Genomic DNA, 19,858 nt, shown 5'->3' on the forward strand with positions numbered 1-19,858 from the left:
TCTTTACAAAGGTGCTTTGTACATTCACCCACATACACCATACACCCGGCCATAAAAGTCTCCATAAATTTTAAAAGATTGCACTTTTACTTAATAAATTCTCTTATTTGAAATTAATTTAATTTGAAATAATTTTGAATTTTATTTGAAATTTATAATGATAACATATCTCTAAATATTTGGAAACGCGTGGGTCAAAGAAAATCAAAATGGAACTTAGAAAATATTTTATGCCCACTCTAGCTCGTTTGGCTCAGTGGACAGAGCGTGCGCCTGCGGACTGAGGGGTTCCGGGTTCGATTCCAGTCAAGGACTGTGGCCAGTGCATGTGCAGGTGACAACCAATCGATGTTTTTCTCTCACATCTATATTTCTCTCTGTCTTTCCCTCTCTCTTCCACTCTCTAAAAATCAATGGAAAATGTCCTTGGGTGAGGATTGAAAAAAGAGAAAAAGAAACCCTTTATGGGTTTCACGCCCAGGCAGAGAATAACCAAATAACTTATATGCATATATGATAATCCATGGACACACACAATACTACGGTGAAAGCCTGGGGTGGGGCAGGAACCAGGTGGAGGGGGGCAATGGAGGAAACTAGGGGATATCTGTAATATCATCAACAATAAAGAGAAATTTTAAAAATGATGAATGCAACAGAAGTCAGAAACAGAAGGGAGAACAAAAATATGAGACAAATAGAAAACAAATAGTACAATGGTAAATTAAAACCAATCAATAACTGCATTAAATGTAAAAGGGTTAAACAATCCAGTTAAAAGACAGAGATTAATAGACTTAATAAAACCCCAATAAGAAAAAAATTATTTCATGCAGCTCTGATAATTAGTGACATTGAGCATTTTTTCATATGTCAGTTGGCCATCTGTATGTCCACTTTGGAGACATGTCTATTTAGATCCTTTGCCCATTTTTTTTCAGTGTGAGTTTTTAAACATTTTTTTATTGCCCTAGCCGGCTTGGCTCAGTGGATAGAGTGTCGGCCTACGGATTGAAGGGTCCCGGGTTTGATTCCAGCCAAGGGCACATGCCTGGGTTGCGGGCTCAATCCCCAGTGGGGGTGTGCAGGAGGCAGCCGATCAATGATTCTCTTTCATCATTGATATTTCTATCTCTCTCTCCTTCTCCCTTCCTCTCTGAAACCAATAAAGAAATATATTTTAAAAAAATAAAAAAATTTTATTAAGTTATTACATGTGTGTCCTTATCTCCACATTACCCCCCATCCCCCTCCCACTCATGCCCCTACCCCCCTGTTGTCTGTGTCCATTAGTTAGGCTTATGTGCATGCATATAAGTCCTTTGGTTGATCTCTCCCCCTTACCCCCACCCTCCCCTACCTTCCCTCTGAGGTTTGAGCATCTGATCGATGCTTCTCTGTCTCTGGATCTGTTTTTGTTCATCAGTTTATGTTGTTCATTATATTCCATAAATGAGTGAGATCATGTGATATTTATCTTTCTCCAACTGGCTTATTTCACTTAGCATAATGCTCTGCAGTTCCATCCATGCTGTTGCAAATGCTAAGAACTCCTTAATTTTTACTTCAGTGTAGTATTCCATTGTGTAGATGTACCACAGTTCTTTAATCCACTCATCTGCTGATGGGCACTTAGGCTGTTTCCAAATCTTTCCTATGGTGAATTGTGCTGCTATGAACATAGGGGTGCATATATCCTTTCTGATTGGTGTTTCTAGTTTCTTGGGATATATTCCTAGAAGTGGGATCACAGGGTTAAATGGAGTTCCATTTTTAGTTTTTTGAGGAAACTCCATAATGTTCTCCACAGTGGCTGCACCAGTCTGCATTCCCAGCAGCAGTGCACGAGCCTTCCTTTTTCTCCAAATCCTCACCAGCACTTATTGTTTGTTGATTTGTTGATGATAGCCATTCTGACAGGAGAGAGATGGTACCGTATTGTCGTTTTGATTTGCATCTCTCAGATGATTAGTGACTTTGAACATGTTTTCATTTGTCTTTTGGCCATTCTTCTGTCTTCTTTCCAAAAGTATCTATTTAGGTCCATTGCCCATTTTTTAATTGAGTTGTTTATCTTCCTTTTGTTAAGTTGTATGAGTTCCCTGTAAATGTTGGAGATTAAACCCTTATCAGTGATAACATTTGCAAATATGTTCTCTCATGCAATGAGCTTTCTTGTTGTTTTGTTGATGGTTTCTTTTGCTGTGCAAAAGCTTTTTATTTTTATGTAGTCCCATTTCTTTATTTTCTCTTTAGTTTCCATTGCCCTACGAGCAGTATCAGTGAAGAAATTGCTTCGGCATATGTCTGAGATTTTGTTGCCTGTGGATTCCTCTAGGATTTTTATGGTTTCCCGTCCTATGATTAACTCCTTTATCCATTTTGAGTTTATTTTTGTGTATGGTGTAAGTTGGTGTTCTAGTTTCATTTTCTTGCATATATCTGTCCATTTTTCCCAACACCATTTATTGAAGAAGCTGTCTTGACTCCATTGTATGTTCATGCCTCCTTGTTGAATATTAATTGAGCATAGTGGTTTGGGCCGATTTTGGGGGTCTCTATTCTATTCCATTCATCTATATGTCTGTTCTTGTGCCAATACCAGGCTGTTTTGAGAACAGTGGCTTTGTAATACAGCTTGATATCTGGTATTTAGATACCACCTACTTTGTTCTTCTTTCTCAGGATCGCTGCAGCTATTTGGGGTCTATTTTTATTCCAGATGAATTTTTGGAGAGTTCGTCCTAGGTCTGTGAAATATGCCGTTGGTATTTTAATGGGGCGTGCACTGAATCTATAGATTGCTTTGGGTAGTATGGACATCTTGATGATGTTGATTCTACCAATCCATGAACACGGTGTGTTCTTCCATCTGTTTATGTCTTCCTCCATCTCCTTTTTTAGTGTCCTGTAGTTTTCTGCGTATAGGTCTTTTACCTCCTTAGTTAAGTTTATTCCTAGGTATCTTAAATTTTTTGGTGCGATGGTAAATGGGATTGCTTTTTTAGTCTCTCTTTCTGTAAGTTCATTATTGGTGTATAGAAATGCCATAGATTTCTTGGCATTAATTTTGTATCCTGCTACATTGCCGAATTCATTTATTAAGTTTAATAATATTTTGATGGAGTCTTTAGGGTTATCTATGTATAATATCATGTCATCTGTGAATAAGGACAGTTTTACTTCTTCTTTTCCAATTTGGATGCCTTTTATTTCTTCCTCTTGTCTGATCGCAATGGCTAATACTTTAAGTACCATGTCAAACAGGAGTGGTGAGAGTGGGCATCCCTGTCTTGTTCCTGTTCTTAGGGGAAATGGTTTTAGTTTTTGTCCATTGAGTATGATGTTGGCTGTGGGTTTGTCATATATGGCTTTTATTATGTTGAGGTATGATTTTTCTGTTCCCATCTTGCTGAGCGTTTTTATCAAGAAAGGGTGTTGGATTTTGTCAAATACTTTCTCTGCGTCAATTGATATGACTATGTGGTTTTTTTTCTCTCAATTTGTTTATGTGATGTATCACGTTTATTGATTTGCGGATATTGTACCATCCTTGCATCCCTGGGATAAATCCTACTTGGTCATGGTGTATGATCTTTCTGATATACTGCTGGATCCGATTTGCTAAGATTTTGTTGAGCATTTTGGCATCTATGTTCATGAGGGATATTGGCCTGTAATTCTCTTTCATTGTGTTGTCTTTACCTGGTTTTGGTATTAGGGTGATGCTGGCTTCATAGAATGAGCTTGGAAGTGTTCCTTCCTCTTGAATTTTTTGTAGTAGTCTGAGGAGGATAGGTTTTAGTTCTTCCTTGAATGTTTGGTAAAACTCCCCTGTGAAGCCATCTGGCCCTGGGCTTTTGTTTATGGAAGCTTTTTGATGACTGCTTCAATTTCTTCCATAGTTATCAGCCTATTGAGATTTTTAGTATCTTCCTGATTGAGTTTTGGAAGGTTGTATTTTTCTAGGAATATGTCCATTTCTTCCAGGTTGTTTAGTTTGTTAGAACAGAGTTGTCCGTAGTAATTTTTAACAATCCTTTGTATTTCTGTGGGGGGCTGTTGTTATTTCACTTCCTTCATTTCTGATTTTGTTTATTTGGGTCCTCTCTCTTTGCTTCTTGGTGAGCCTCCTTTGCCCATTTTTAAATTGGATTGTTTGTCTTCTTGGTGTTGAGTTGTATGAGTTCATTATATATTTTGGAAATTAACCACTTATCAGATATATCATTGGTGAATATGTTGTCCATAAGTGGATTCCCTTTTCATTTGGTTGATGGCTTCTTTTGCTGTGCAGAAGCTTTTTAGTTTGATGTAGTCCCATTTATTTTTTTTTTCCTTTGTTTCTCTTGCCCTAGGAGATGTATTGGTGAAAAAAACTGCTATGTGAGGTGTCTGAGGTTTTGCTGCCTATGTTTTCTAGGATTTTTGTGATTTTATCCATTTTGAATATTCTTGTGTATGGTGTAAGTTGGTGGTCTAATTTCAGTTTTTTTTGTCTGTGCCTGTCCAATTTTCCCAGCACCATTTATTGAAGAGACTATCTTTATTCCATTGTACTCTTTTGCTTCCTTTGTCAAATATTAACTGTCCATATTGATATGGGTTGATTTCTGGGGCCTCTGTTCTGTTCCATTGATCTAAATACTTGTTCTTGTGCCAGTACTAGGCTATTTTGATTATAATGGTTTTGTAGTATAGTTTAATATCCAGTATTGTGATCCTTCCAACTTTGTTCTTCTTTCTCATTGTTGCTGAGGCTATTTGGGTTTTGGAATATTTGTTCTAGATTTGTGAAATATGCTGTTGGTATTTTAATAAGGGCTGTGTTGAATCTATAAATTGCTTTGGGTAGTGTGCACAGTTTAATGATGCTAATTCTTCCAACCCATGAGCTGCAGGTATGGAAACGGCTAGTATATGCTTTCGCTTGTTTGTGTCTACTGTCCTTTAGCTGAGATCCGCATCCTCTGACATTCATCTCCAGCTCGCTCTGCGAATAGCCTCTGAGCTCCGCTACAGTCAGCCAGCCCACCCCACCGCTCAATTTCATTTCTGGGATACGGCGAGGATTGTATCTTGTAAGTTTATTTATTTTTTAAAGTTTCCTAAAATCAAACAAATAGAACAGGGAGAGGAGGTGCTCCAGGCCTCTGCTGGGTGGGGCATGGGGCTCTGGTTGGGCAGTGGGGTGGGCTGTGTAGCACGAACGTGATTCTCTCCCCTTTGACCCAGGACAAGGACCACACTGCCACAGCCTGCACACTTTTCATCATTCACTTTCCCCCACCCTTCAGGTCCTCAATGCTGGCAATGGCACTAACCATCCTGCGAGACTGGTGCGGCCTGATGGCCATAAACGCACAGCGCTCCCTGCTCATCCTGGGCATCCCAGATGACTGTGAGGAAGAGGAACTCCAGGAGACTGTGCAGGATGCACTGAGGCCCCTGGGCGAGTACCGAGTGCTGGGCACGATCTTCAGAAGGGAGATCCAATCCAGGGTCGCCTTGGTTGAGTTTCCTGAGTATTTAAACCGAAGTTTGATCCCCCAACAAATACCAGGCAGGGAGGGACCCTGGACTGTGATCTTCCTGCCACAGGTTCCTGATGGTGACTCACAGGATAGACCAGATTTCCCTGAACAGCCCCAGGGGGAAGCAGTGGCTGGCAGGGCAGATGAGGCAAGAGCTGCAGGTGTGGAAGCTGCTGCAGGTGAGGATAGAGCTGCAGGTGAGGAGGGAGCTGCAGGTGAGGATATAGCTTCAGGTGAGATTATGGCTGCATGTGTGGATGTAGCTGTAGGTGAGGATGTAGCTATAGGTGAGGATATACCTGCAGGTGAGGATATAGCTTCAGGTGAGATTATGGCTGCATGTGTGGATGTAGCTGTAGGTGAGGATGTAGCTATAGGTGAGGATATACCTGCAGGTGAGGATATAGCTTCAGGTGAGATTATGGCTGCACATGTGGATGTAGCTGTAGGTGAGGATGTAGCTATAGGTGAGGATATACCTGCAGGTGAGGATATAGCCTCAGGTGAGATTATGGCTGCACGTGTGGATGTAGCTGTAGGTGAGGATATACCTGCAGGTGAGGATATGGCTGCACGTGTGGAAGAAGCTTCAGGTGAGGCTATAGCTGTAGGTGAGGATATACCTGCAGGTGAGGATATAGCTTCAGGTGAGATTATGGCTGCACGTGTGGATGTAGCTGTAGGTGTGGATGTAGCTGTAGGTGTGGATGTAGCTGTAGGTGTGGATGTAGCTGTAGGTGTGGATGTAGCTGTAGGTGAGGATATACCTGCAGATGAGGATGTAGCTGCAGATGAGGATGTAGCTGAAGGTGACTCAGATGAGGAGGGCGCTTCAGGTGACACAGGAATCGCAGGCATGGCAGGATCTGTGAGTTTGGCAGGAGCCTCAGGTGAGGCAGGGTCTCCAGGTGAGGAAGCTGTGGGTATGGCAGGAGCCCCAGGACAGGCAGGAGCCTGGAACCAGCAATGGAGGCAGGCTCTGCAGCCTCTGCTGGAAAATATGGCCTATCAGGAACTGAGATCCTTTTCTGGCCTGGACGAGCCAAGCCACCAGCAGGAGTCCTTTGAGAGCTGGCTGGACCACGCCAACGACATGCTGTACCTGTGGCGCCACGTATCGGAAAGGGAGCGGCAGCGGCGGCTGGTGGAGAGCCTGCATGGGCCCGCTCTGGATCTGGTGAGTGACATCCTGAATGAAAATGCTGAAATCACAGCCCAGGACTGCCTGGCCACGCTGATTCAGGTGTTTGGGAACAAGGACAACCGAGCAACCGCGCGGCTGAGGTTCATAACTTGTGCCCAGCGGCCCCAGGAAACTCTCTTTGCCTATGTGATGCGCCTGGAAGACCTGCTGCAGGAGGCCATAGAGAAAGGGGCCATCCAACCCTCCAGCGCAGACCAGATGCGTGCCAGGCAGGTGCTGATGTGGGCTCGCCCCAATGAAATTCTCTGGAACAAGCTGAGAAGGATGCGCCTGGAGAGGAGACCACCTGGCTTTCTGGGGATGCTCCGGCTCATTCGGGAGTCAGAGGCATGGGAGGCCACTCCCACTACGAGCCAGCAGCAGTTTCCAGTGGAAGAAGGGCCCTGGATGGACATTGAAGATTTGGCTGCTGCCCAGGCTGCTCTAGCCTGTGAAGATGCCCAGGCCGCTCTGTTTTTTGAAGATGTTGGCCTGGCCTCTGCAGCCTATGAAGGTGCTGCTCAGGCCACCCCACCCTGTGAAAATGCCGCTCAAGCTGCCATTTTCTGGGAAAACGCAGTGGCCGTTGAGGCGGGCCCTTCCACTGCCCATCCTGATGAGGCTGGCCCTTCCACTGCCCATCCTGATGAGGCTGGCCCTTCCACTGCCCATCCTGATCAGGCGGGCCCTGCCACTGCCCATCCTGATGAGGCGGGCCCTGCCACTGCCGATCCTGATCAGGCGGGCCCTGCCACTGCCGATCCTGATGAGGCGGGCCCTGCCACTGCCGATCCTGATGAGGCGGGCCCTGCCACTGCCGATCCTGATGAGGCTGGCCCTGCCACTGCCGATCTTGATGAGGCTGGCCCTGCCACTGCCGATCCTGATGAGGCGGGCCCTGCCACTGCCGATCCTGATGAGGCGGGCCCTGCCACTGCCGATCCTGATGAGGCGGGCCCTGCCACTGCCGATCCTGATGAGGCGGGCCCTGCCACTGCCGATCCTGATGAGGCGGGCCCTGCCACTGCCGATCCTGATGAGGCGGGCCCTGCCACTGCCGATCCTGATGAGGCGGGCCCTGCCACTGCCGATCCTGATGAGGCGGGCCCTGCCACTGCCGATCCTGATGAGGCGGGCCCTGCCACTGCCGATCCTGATGAGGCGGGCCCTGCCACTGCCGATCCTGATGAGGCGGGCCCTGCCACTGCCGATCCTGATGAGGCGGGCCCTGCCACTGCCGATCCTGATGAGGCGGGCCCTGCCACTGCCGATCCTGATGAGGCGGGCCCTGCCACTGCCGATCCTGATGAGGCGGGCCCTGCCACTGCCGATCCTGATGAGGCGGGTCCTGCCACTGCCGATCCTGATGAGGCGGGTCCTGCCACTGCCGATCCTGATGAGGCGGGTCCTGCCACTGCCGATCCTGATGAGGCTGCTCCTGAAACCGGAGGTGCCACTGGGGCAGACCCTGCCCCTGAGGATACCACCAAGGCCTCCCCTGCCATTCAGGGAGATGAGAGTGCTCTGGCTCCTGCAGGTCTAGGTCAGGCAGGGCCCTCGCCTGCCCACATGGGCATTGCTTTCAGGGTGGGCTCAGGAAGTCCTGGCAGTGACCCAGAGGAACTGTCCCAGGAAGAAGATGAGGAGGCTGACGAGCCCCACGAGGAGGAGCGCATTCTCTTCCAGGAGGAGTCAGAAAGTGACGACGGGCTTGGGGACATGAGTTCCCCCGAGCCCTCCTTCAAGTAAGCTTGGAAGGGCCAGTGGCCTGTTCCCCGGGGCACCAGAGCCCTGGAGGCAGGGGAAGGCCACCTCACCCCACATGGGGAGCAGGGCCCAGGGAAGGGTCTTCCCTGCCCCCTGGCCCCCCACTACTCCCAAAGGGCCCTGACCACCACCCCACCATCAGCCCTTCCCAACCATCAAGATGACTGTTTGTGATACCAATGGGATGGGAAGAGGTGTCCCCTCATAGTGTCACCACATCCAGCCCCAAACCCTGCCCACTTGGGCACCCCTGGGCAGCCAGTCCCAGTCCAAGTGAGGGGCACCTGAATATGTCTGCCACCTGCATTGGACTGGGAAACGTTAGGGGCCATTTCAAGGGTGCCAGTCTCTGGGACCCCCATCCTCCATCCCCTGGGCAGCCCTCATCCTATTTCTCTGTAGGCCCTATAGTGACCCCCTCTCGCCCGCACACACAGGCCTTGGTGCCGGTGCAGAACCTCCAGGTGTGTGTGAACCCAGATGGGTGTCCCGCCCCCCCCCCCGGGGCAGCCACCTCTCAGCCCCGGCACGTGCTGTGAGCCCCACTGCCAGCCAAGGCTCTGCCAGCTCTCATCCAGTGTCGTGAGCTCAGCCTCAGCTTTCTTGGTGTAGATTTAGGCCAACCGCTGCTTGTGCTTGTGGAGATGTGTGTGTTCTTCTCTGAGCAGTTTTCTCCCTCCCCACCGCGAACATCACCCACCTTGGAGACCCTGTGCCCAGGCCCAGGAGAGGGCGGGAAGGACCGGCGAAGGTGTGGCCGGTGCTTACCCAGTGACCCCTGGAAGAAGTGGACCAGGGACAGAAGGCGGCTGCTGGAGGTTTCATGGACACTGTGTACTGATGTCACCCTGTTCTTTGTGACTCAGTTTCCTCAGCATGGTGGAGTGTCCCTTGCTGTGTTTTGCAGTGTCCTGTGTCTGTCCTGTGCAGGCCATAGGGCAGAGCTAGGCCCCAGCATGTCGTCCAGAGGGGAGGGAACCCTGCAGTGAGTGGACATCACCAGCGTCCATTATTCTGCAAAGACCAATTGTGGGCCCTCAGGGAGGGAGACTGTGGTGTGAGGGCTGTGGTGTGGAGGAAGTTGAGGCACCTCATCCGGGACCCCAGTAGAAGGTGGGTTAAGACATCTGGGCTCTAGTGGCCAGTTAGAAGTTCCCCTCTGTTGTCATTCCCTTTGTTCAATGGTTTCAACAAATATTTCTTTTTCAATAAATGTTACTTAATGTTTCAGCTGAGTTTTGCTGTGGTCAGTTGAGGGAAGGGTCTGCTGGGGGTGGGCTTCGGGAGCAGGGAAGGATTCCTGCTTAGCACCCTTGGGAAACCTCCAGGGAGAGGGTAGGGTGGGTACTTAGACTGTCAACCTAGGACAGCGGTTCTCAACCTGTGGGTCGCAACCCCTTTGGGGGTCGAACGACCCTTTCACAGGGGTAGCCTAAAGACCATCAGAAAACATACATATAATTACATATTGTTTTTGTGATTAATCACTATGCTTTAATTATGTTTATTTTGTAACAATGAAAATACATCCTGCATATCAGATATTTACATTACGATTCATAACAGTAGCAAAATTACAGTTATGAAGTAGCAATGAAAAAAATTTTATGGTTGGGGGTCACCACAACATGAACTGTATTAAAGGGTCACGGCATTAGGAAGGTTGAGAACCACTGGCCTAGGACATGATGAGGGGTTTTGTTCCATTTACTAGGTGAATTATAAAGTTTTGGGTTTCCATTCATTCTTGTCTTGGGATGGTCCTGTCCCCTTGGTCTTTTGAAAATGGGTCAGGGAGGGAAGGAGCCACTGGCCTCCAGTGCCTGGGATTCAGGACTGCGAAGTGTGTGTGATGTGTGAGGGAGGGCCATGAAACAAAGAACTCATTCCCCATAGCATGCTTGCTGAGAAGCCAGTATTAGACTGCTAAGACTTTTGTAAACACCCCAAGTGCATTTTAATTTGAACTGTCCTAAAATGTGAAGATATCCCCGTGGAATAACAATGATGGCACTTACCGAGCAACTCAGAATCTCTAGACACCTTTGCGGTTTCTGGGAGAGTGGGCACTACCTTATCCATAGCACCTCCACCTGCAAACCACTTGCTCCACCCAGCTGGCGTGGCTCAGTGGTTGAGCGTCGGCCTATGAAGCAGGAAGTCACGGTTTGATTCCCGGTCAGGGCACATGCACATGCAGGTTGTGGGTTTGATCCCCAGTGGAGGGTGTGCAGGAGGCAGCTGATCAATGATTCTCTCTCATCATTGATGTTTCTCTCCCTTCCTCTCGGAAATCAATAAAAAAAATTTTTTTTTTAAAGAATTGCTCCCAACGACAGAAAAAGACTAGGTTAGTGAGCTGCATAGTGGAAGGACCCCGGGAGAGGCTGCCCTCTGAAGGGGCAACATTGAGGGGAGGGAGGTCAGGGTTTATGTTAAAGGCAGTGGGAAGCTGCTGAACCATTTAGGTGGGCCCAGTGGACACTGCTCCTTCCTTCTGGCTCCAGAAGTTGCCACTTTATGAGGCTGAGCCCCACCTCCCATGAGAGGAACCAAAAAGGCCGGGTCTGTGTTCTCCCAGCTTTTCTTGCAGCTAGGGCATGGGCACATGACCAGGTACGTCAATCAAATGCACATGCCGCCCACTGGATCTGGGCCCAGAGGTGGGAAGAGGCAGGCCCTCCCAGGTTCCACTTGGGTGGTGAGTGGCAGCAGGGGCGGTGAGGCTTGTTACCTGAGGAACAGTGATAGCCACGGTTCTCCTGGCAGCGCCCGAGTCCCACATTGGTGATGCAAAGCACAGTGTCTGTGCGTGCCAGTCAGGGGAGGGAGCCTGCCCAGCACTTTGCCATGATGCAGACCCTGTTCCTCTAAGCCTGGCTCTCCAGCCTCCCCGAACACCCACGAGCCAACCGCCATCCTTCAGCTAATTTCCCTTAGAGCTTTCAGCAGCCACAGTGAGATATGATGGCTAAAGACCTGGGTGGTACAAGAGCGTCCCAATGACACCCGCCAAAAGAGCACCCCCATCCACAGGAGGGTGGCTGGGATTCGGGAATACCATACCTAGTGCCTGCAGGGCAGGTCTGAGGGAAAGCAAGTCCCGGGAATGTAAGGTATGGGGCCCTGGTCAGGCAGGAAGGGGTGGGGGACAGGGTCAGGGTGGGTAGGCCTTTGCCTCTTTTCTCTTGGAACTGGGTTGGAGGGGGAGCTAATCTTGTGGTGAGAGGGGAGCCCCCTCTCTGGGGTGAGCAGCAGGGCACACCCTCTGCCTGAGAAGCCCTCCCAGGCACAGATAAAGTTGGTCCCTTCCTGTAGACTCCTGTGGGCTGGATGCTCCTGGTCAAGGGGAGGGAGGAGCCTGTGAGAGGGCAGGGGAGGCCCTGGGATTGTGGGAGGGGAGGAGGCCTCAGGACAAAGCTTCAGTGTGTGTAGCTTATGCATAAATGTGTGTGACTTCTGTGTGTGCGTGTGTGTGTGCGTGTGTGCGTGTGTGTGTGTGTGTGTGTGTGTGTGTGGCTTATGTGTATGTGTGAGTGTGTGTATGTGAGAGAGAGAGAAAGTTGGGCAAGGTGATTTCTCTCTCAGTCTGCATCTCTTCTGACCGCGGCCTAAGATTCCCAGTGGTTTCCTTCTTCCCCATGAATTGAGGAAGACAGTATACCCTGACGCTGACCAGCTCAGGGGGCCGAGCAGACTGGTTGCTGGGGGAGTCCCTGTCCCAATTTTTCGCCCTGTCCCTATTCCCCAAAGCTTATGTCCCAGTTGGGATGGTCAGGGTCGTTCCACAGACCTTGACTGTGCCTTTCACATTTCCTTCTCATTCTTCCTCTTGTGTCCTCTTTCCTGCTTGCAATCCAAGTGCACATCATTCTAGTCCAGCGGTTCTCAACCTGTGGGTCGCGACCCCTTTGGCGGTCGAACGACCCTTTCACAGGGGTCGCTTAAGACCATCCTGCATATCAGATATTTACATGACAATTCATAACAGTAGCAACATTACAGTTATGAAGTAGCAACGAAAATAATTTTATGGTTGGGTCACAACATGAGGAACTGTATTTAAAGGGCCAGAAGGTTGAGAACCACTGCTCTAGGCCCTTCCTGTCCCTGCCTGTAGCCCAGGGCAGCTGGCAGAGTCCAGAGGAGTGGGGAACCCCTCCACCTCACTTGCCACGTCTTTTCCAGCCCGTGGGACCAGATTCACGGCTGGCACAGGGTATGGTGGTTGGGTAAGTGCATGGCCCTCCCTGAAGCCTAGTGCAGATTCTGCTGGCGCCCCATCCCTGCCCCATGCTCATTCCCATCCCAGACCAGCTCCCATCTGCAGAGAGGGAGACAGTATTCACCAAATGACCGTTGGGATCCTGCTACCTAGTGGCCCCTGAAAAATGAAAGACATAAACTGATGAGCAAAAAGGGATCAGACAGAGACAGGGAAGCATTGAACAGACCATTAAACCTCAGAGGGAAGGCAGGGGATGGAGGAGGGGGTAAGAGATCAACCAAAGGACTTGTATGCATGCATATAAGCATAACCAGTGGACACAGACACTAGGGGGGTGAGGGCATATGCTGGGGGGTTGGGGTGGCCAGGGAGAGGTCAATGGGGGGAAAAGGAGATTTATGTAATACTATATGTAAGACTTTAAACAATAAAAAATTTTAAAAAAAGAAAAAGAAAGACAGGCCTGTTGGCTGCTGGGGTTGGCAACACGGTGCCTGCCCCTTAGGAGGCACTTGGGATTTGGCCTTCAACACTTCCCTGACAAGGACTTTCAGAGTCTTAATTCTGAGAACACATTCCTTTCCAATGGCCACACTGGACTTCGGAGGACAAGTCCCCTGGAGCAGGGCTCCAGACACTCTCTCAGCTGCCAGGTCCCCAGGGAGCCAATGCCTTCTGGATGAGCGGGGATTCGAGCCCACGTGGCCTTGAGAGAGAGCTTGGTGAACCTGTGCCCCAGTGGCCACCTCGCGGGTCCCAGGGCCCAGACCTTCTGAAGGTTTAGGGCTGGAGAGGCAGCACAAATCCACTCATGCGATGGACAACTTCCATAATCATTGTGTAAGTTGCCTCTTTTTCCAACTGGAGCATTCCAGACTCCTGGGACCCCGGCAGACTCTGCCAAGGGGGCTGCATCAGGAACTCGTGTTCAGCTACTGCCAACGCTGTTGCAGGGGCAGTGATTCCTGACTGTGCTCTCCAAGCTGCCAGCTGGGAAGCTCCCCCTCAGCCTTGCCCGCCAGTGCCCAACCCTGACCACCAGTGCCCACAGGGCTGTGGGGGACTTGGGGAGCCGAGGGTACATGTGCATCCCTGAAGTGTAAGATAAATGTCCCCAGGTGCACATAGAGGGGTAGTGAGTGGGGCAGGGTGGAGGAAGCAGAGAAGCATCCCCAGATGAGGGACGGCACGTGTCAAGTGTATTGTGTCTGCTGGGCTAAGCTGAAACTACTTGTCCCAGGATTCCCTGCCCTTTATGGTTCCAGGCTAAGGTTGATCACAGGGAAAATTTGCATAAAATTTGGAAGGGAGAAATGAAGCAGGGGTTTTTATAAAATTATTTATTTTTTTAAAAAAATTTAAATTGATTTCAGAGAGGAAGAGAGAGATAGGAATATCAATGATGAGAATTATTGATTGACTGCCTCCTGCAACCCCCCTCCCCCCCCCCACCACTATTGAGCCCACAACCCAGGTATGTGCCCTGACCAGGAATCGAACCATGACCTCCTGGTTCGTAGGTCGACGCTCAACCATTGAGCCACTTCCTTCTGTTGTCTCCAAGTTCTGGGCCCACTCAAGTACAGCTCCAAGAGGATGGACTCCCATGTCCTGCAGGCCACCGCATCATCCAGATTTGAGGTGGTAGGACACACATGTGGCTCCCAGTTTGTCCTTACTCATCGCTCCACTTCTCTGTGGTCTCTGCGTCCCTTGCACCAGCCCTGCTGACTACAGGCCCAGAAGCAGCAATTCCCCTGATGGACTGAGGGTGTCATCCCCATGGTGCATCGTCTATATCACTCAGGGAGTGGGTTCTGCTTTCGAAGGAACCATAACTGGCAGGCACACCATGATCTGCGTCTGTCTTCCTCACCACAGAGCAGCTCTCAGCTCAGATGGGCTCAGCTTTCCCAGCCTAGCCCTTATCTGGGGTGGCCTCCCAAGCTGGGGCCCCTTTCCAGTCCCAAGCTCCCCAGTGACTGGCTTTGCTCAGGAGCAGGTGGAACTGGGGTACTCTGTGCTCTTGCCTAAATCTTAGCTGCCTGAGATAAAATACCGACTTTGAGAAATTCCTTCCAGGCCTTGGGCTCTTTTCCTCTCCAGTTATACAGAGAAACGATGGGCTGGCCTGGTTTCAAACACAGCTTCAAAGAGAAAAACAGCATTGGAAACAGCTAGAACCCCAAACCACAAATTAGGACGCTCTCCAGTCAAATACTGCCCTGTTTGCACTGGGTTGGGGGACCAGCCGGGCCAGCGATGCTTTCTCAGAACTGAAGCATGGAATCAGACCACCCCAAAGTCAAGGGCCACAGTCTGGAAAGCCAGAGAAAAATACAAAACAAATATCTCGTTCGATTAATGAAACGTAAGGACACAGGCCATGGGAGTGTTGAAATGTTATAGGGGAGGCCGGTCAGATAGTGTGGAAGTGGGAGACTTAGTGGACATATTGGCAAAATTAAGTGCATTTACAACCCAATGTGGGTCCCACATACAAATTGGCAACAGTTACAAAAATGATACGATAGGGAGAAAACAGAGGCAAACACAAGATGAAAAGCACATTGCTAGGGGAATTACACAGAAATACAGGAAGGCAATAGACCAGAAAAAAAAAAAACCTACACAAGAAACAACCAAAACCTCTCCACAGACACAAGGAAATTCCAGAAAACACGATTTCTCAAAAGAAAAGAGAATTTAAAGAAGAGATGTAGAGTTTAAAGAAGAGATTATCTTATCTAATAGAGAGGGAATATGCTAATTGATTGCCCTGTCCTCAAAGATGGCGGTGCCCACAGCCAATAAGGAGGGAATATGCTAATTTAATGCCACACCCTCAAAGATGGTGGCGCCCACAGCCACAAAATGGTGGCACCCAATCCCCTCAGTCCCACTGCAAGCCTGCCTCTGGAGTCCCCCAGTCCCCTCAGCCCCCCAGCCGCCCAGGGCCGGCCCAAGGTGCAGGTAACCAGGGCTGGCCGAGGCTTGCACTGCCGGCAGTGGCAGCAGCAGAGGTGTGATGGGGCATCACCTTCCCCTGGTCGCCGGGTCACCTCCCACACCTGAGGGCTTCTGGACTGTGAGAGGGGGCAGGCTGGGCTGAGGGACCCCCCTCCAGTGCATGAATTTTCATGCACCGGGCCTCTAGTTTTTTAATAATCAGTGGTCAGCCAGTGGACTGAAGGATCCTGGGTTCAATTCCCATCAAGCGCACATACCTTGGTTGCAGGCTCAATCTTGACCCCAGCCAGGGCGCATGCAGGAGGCAACTAATCAATGTGACTCTCTCACATCATTGTTTCTCTCTATCTTTCCCCCTCCCTTCCACTCTCTCTAAAAATCAATGGGGGGAAAATATCCTCAGGTGAGGAGTAACAAAAAATAAAATAAAATAAAAACCAGAAGGAAATGAACGGAAGGCAGCAGAACTCAGAAAAGAATTGGGAGGGAAAAATAAACATTACTGAGATGACAGTGTTGTTTGTCGTTTCATTCGTTGACTTTTGTGGATCTTTTAGGAACTAATACTTCTTGTGAAGAAACATTTACTACAAATTCAACAATTTTTAAAGTTTTCTTCCAGTTTCTTTTTCTTCGTCAGAATCAAATAAAATGAGTGTAATGCTCCAGATTAAACACAATCCTATATAATAAAAGCCTAAAATGCAAATTGCCTGACCGGGAGTTCAACCGCTTGCTATGACATGCGTTGACCACCAGGAGGCAGCGTGGAACATGAAGGGTGTTGGCGATGAGGTGCTGGCAGTGGGCAGCAATGGAGGTGCGGCTGGCCCTAATAGGCCCTGACAAGAGCGGAACCACAGTGGGATGGTGGAGCAGTGAGCAGGCAGCACCAGGCCAAGGCAAGTGCAACCGGAGACCCCGATTGCCCCGTCGATCACTCCACAAACAACGACCTGGGGAGGCAGCCGGGGAGGGGGGCGCTGCCCAGCTCCCAGGTGCTGTGGGGCTGTGAGGCTGGGGACATGAGCTGGGCCCCAATTCCCACAGGCCACCCTGAGGGACCCCATCCATGCACAAATTCGTGCACCGGGTCTCTAGTATATATATAACAATCCATTTTTTTTCTGAAGTATAATGCACATATCATAAAATTCACCCTTTTAAGGTACAATTCAGTGTGTTTGGTATATTCACTGAGTTGTACAACTATTATCACTATCTACTCCTGGGACATTTTCATTTATTTACTTATTTATTTATCCTTATCCTGGGATATTTTTTCCATAGATTTTTTTAAAGAGAGAATGGAAGAGAGGGAGGAGGATGGGGGAGAGAGAGAAACATCGATATGAGAGAGACACATTGACTGGTTGCCTCCTATTCACACCCAACCAGGGGATGGAGCCTGGAACTGAGGTACATGATCTTGACCGGGAATTGAACCTGCAACCCTTTGGTCTGCAGGCCGACTGCTTAACCACTGACAAAAACCGGCCAGGGCTCCTGGGACATTTTTATTGCTCCAAAAGAAGACCCCATGCCCATGTGTAGTCACTCCCCATCCTTCCTCCCCCAGTCCCTGGCAACCACTGATCTATTTCTGTCTCAGAATTTGCTCATTCTGCAAGTTTCATATGAATAGACTCATACAGTATGTGGCCTTTTGAGTCTGGCTTTTTTTCATGAGTATACGGGATGATCCCATTTTGGAGAAATAGTTTCATCTCACCTACCCATTCCTGCCTCTGTCTATACTTCTATCTTCTCCCACCTAGGTCTGGGGCAATGTTGACTGTTGACAATGGTTGTTTCTGGGTGCTGGGATATGGGGTGGATTCAATCTTGTCTCTGGTCTTTTCTGGAACACTTGACTCACTCCTATGTGCATGTATTCTCTCTCTTCTCCTTGCTAACTGCCTCATGGTGATCTCTCTCTCTCTCTCTCTCTCTCTCTCTCTCTCTCTCTCTCTCATTTATTTGAGAAGTATTTCCCTTACCCCTCCCATGCGTAGCTGTTAATAGAGTGAGGACGGGGCCTGGGCAGGAGTGAGCGGCAGGGAGAATGGAGCGGGGGTGGGGGGGTGGGGGGTGGCTGGACTCAGGTGCACTGAGGCATTGAAATAATGAGAGTTCCTGACAGACTGGCAAGAAGTGCGAGCTTGTGGTTGAGGAAGAGAGGGAGTCAAGGATGATGTGCAGGTTTGCAGCCTGGGCAACTAGATGGGGTTGCTGATCAGGAGGTGTGCCTATCTGGGGCTGGGAGACGTGCTTTGAATGTGGGCTGTTCTCAGGTTGTGAGAGGGAAGGGCCCTGATCCATGAGGACCATGAAGCTATTGGACAGGAAGTCAAGGCAAGCTCGGGCCTCACTTGGTGTGCCCTGTTGGAAACTGCCTCCCCCCCACTGTGGCTAATGCCTTTCTAGGTCAAGGCTGCTTTCATGCTGGTCTGGGAAGCCCGATTGGAGGGTACGCACGATGTATGTGGCAAAGAAGTACCCCAACGAGCTGCTCTCATGTCAATCTGCGCTTAGTGGGTGTGTGAGTGAGGGGAAGTACTGGGGGGACCTTTTCATAGATGGAGCCAGGCACCCTCTTTGAGAAACCACCATTTCCCAAAGCCTGTGGACCCTCCCCTAGTGCTCTCCCCACTCCTCAGCACTGAAACTGCATTGAGTGAAAGGTACTGGGCAGGAGGCCAGAGTGTTGTCCCCTCCACCACAGCCTCCTGGTCAGAGATGGGAGAGGGCCTTGCAAGCCCCCTCCGCTTCCAGACAACAGCTGCAGAAGCTTGTCTGGGCTTGAAACTCCCCACATTAGCACAGGGGTGCTAGCGCTCTCCCCCTTTCTGTCTGTCTCTGTCTCCCTCGCCCCCCCCCGCCCCATGTCACACACATAAACTTGAGCCAAAGCTGAGAGGCCCCTGAGGAAAGCTGAGACCCTGCTGGGTACAAGGTAAGCCTGTGCGGCTTCCAAGCAAAGCCAAGAATGATCCAGCCCTGCCTGTTCTCAGAACTGTGCTGTTTCCTAGACAACGAGTTTTGTGTAATCATGGTCAAGGCAACGTACATTTCTGCTCAGAATCAAGGTCACAGTATAATACCAATTCACCACGGCAACAGCAAACTACTCCTCTGACATGGGAGATGAGATTTGCAAGAAAAAGCACATGCCGAGGGCTCGTGCCCAGCCTGCCCAGCTCACCTTTCTGTTTTGTTGGGTTTTTAAAAAAATATTTTTATTGATTTCAGAGAGGAAGGGAGAAGGAGAGATAGATAGAAACATCAATGATGAGAGAGAACCGCCTCCTGCACGCCCCACACTGGGGATCGAGCCCCCAGCCCAGGCATGTGCCCTTACGGGGAATTGAACTGTGACCTCCTGGTTCATAGGTCCATGCTCAACCACTGAGTCACACCAGGTGGGTCCAACCCACTTTTTTTTTTTCCTCCCTTGTTTTTTCACCTCACTTTTCTTGATGGAGAGGATTTCGGCGCCATCAAATAGGCTGGAATCTAGATTCCAGTCCTTAAAAGGCACTGAGTCCCCTGTAAGATCAGCATAAGTAATTTGCAAGACAGAGACAGCCAGGCAGATGTTGCCCCAGGTAAATCAACGTGTTACTCAGGAGCCATCTGCCTGACCTGGCTTCAGGGGTTTAATTTCAGTGTGCAAATCCATTTGAGTCATCTTGCCTTTTGTAAACAGGCCCTGAACTAATCCAAATCAAGCTAAGGATTTGATGAACTCCATTAACAGCTCACTCTGGGACAAAGGCCGGCGACATTCCTTTCTCCGGTCTCAGACCAATGAGCTCTGATGAAAGTGGTTCTAGAACAAAACCCTGTAGCTTAAAATTTGAACGTGTTCCGTCCTGACCGGGTTGCTCAGTGGGTAGAGAGTCTGCCCTGAGACCAAAGGGTTGTGGATATGATTCCTGACCAGATTCGTCCCATCCCCTGACTTGAGGGAGGCAACCAATCGATGTGTATGTCTCTCTCTCTCTCTCTTTTTTTTTAAAAAATATATTTTATTGATTTTTTACAGAGAGGAAGGGAGAGAGATAGAGAGTTAGAAACATCGATGAGAGAGAAACATCGATCAGCTGTTTCCTGCACATCTCCTACTGGGGATGTGCCCACAACCCAGGTACATGCCCTTGACCGGAATCAAAC

General features: G+C 49.3%; 1 protein-coding gene across 1 annotated transcript; it reads left to right on the forward strand.

Annotated features, from left to right (window-relative positions):
- Positions 1-4,960: 4,960 nt before the first annotated feature.
- On the forward strand, positions 4,961-8,466 carry LOC132224775 (paraneoplastic antigen Ma6E-like). Its single transcript, XM_059679875.1, has 2 exons — positions 4,961-5,081; positions 5,298-8,466. Exon 2 carries the CDS (start codon positions 5,305-5,307, stop codon positions 8,464-8,466), a length of 3,162 nt encoding a protein of 1,053 aa, XP_059535858.1. The 5' UTR covers positions 4,961-5,081; positions 5,298-5,304.
- The last annotated feature ends 11,392 nt before the right edge of the window (positions 8,467-19,858 follow it).

This window comes from Myotis daubentonii, chromosome X (genome assembly GCF_963259705.1).
Source record: "Myotis daubentonii chromosome X, mMyoDau2.1, whole genome shotgun sequence".
Taxonomy (NCBI): domain Eukaryota; kingdom Metazoa; phylum Chordata; class Mammalia; order Chiroptera; family Vespertilionidae; genus Myotis; species Myotis daubentonii.

What these genes read in the sequence shown, in the direction of transcription:
- LOC132224775 (XM_059679875.1), top strand. Translation starts at nt 5,305, where the DNA reads ATGCTGGCAATGGCACTAACCATCCTGCGAGACTGGTGCGGCCTGATG.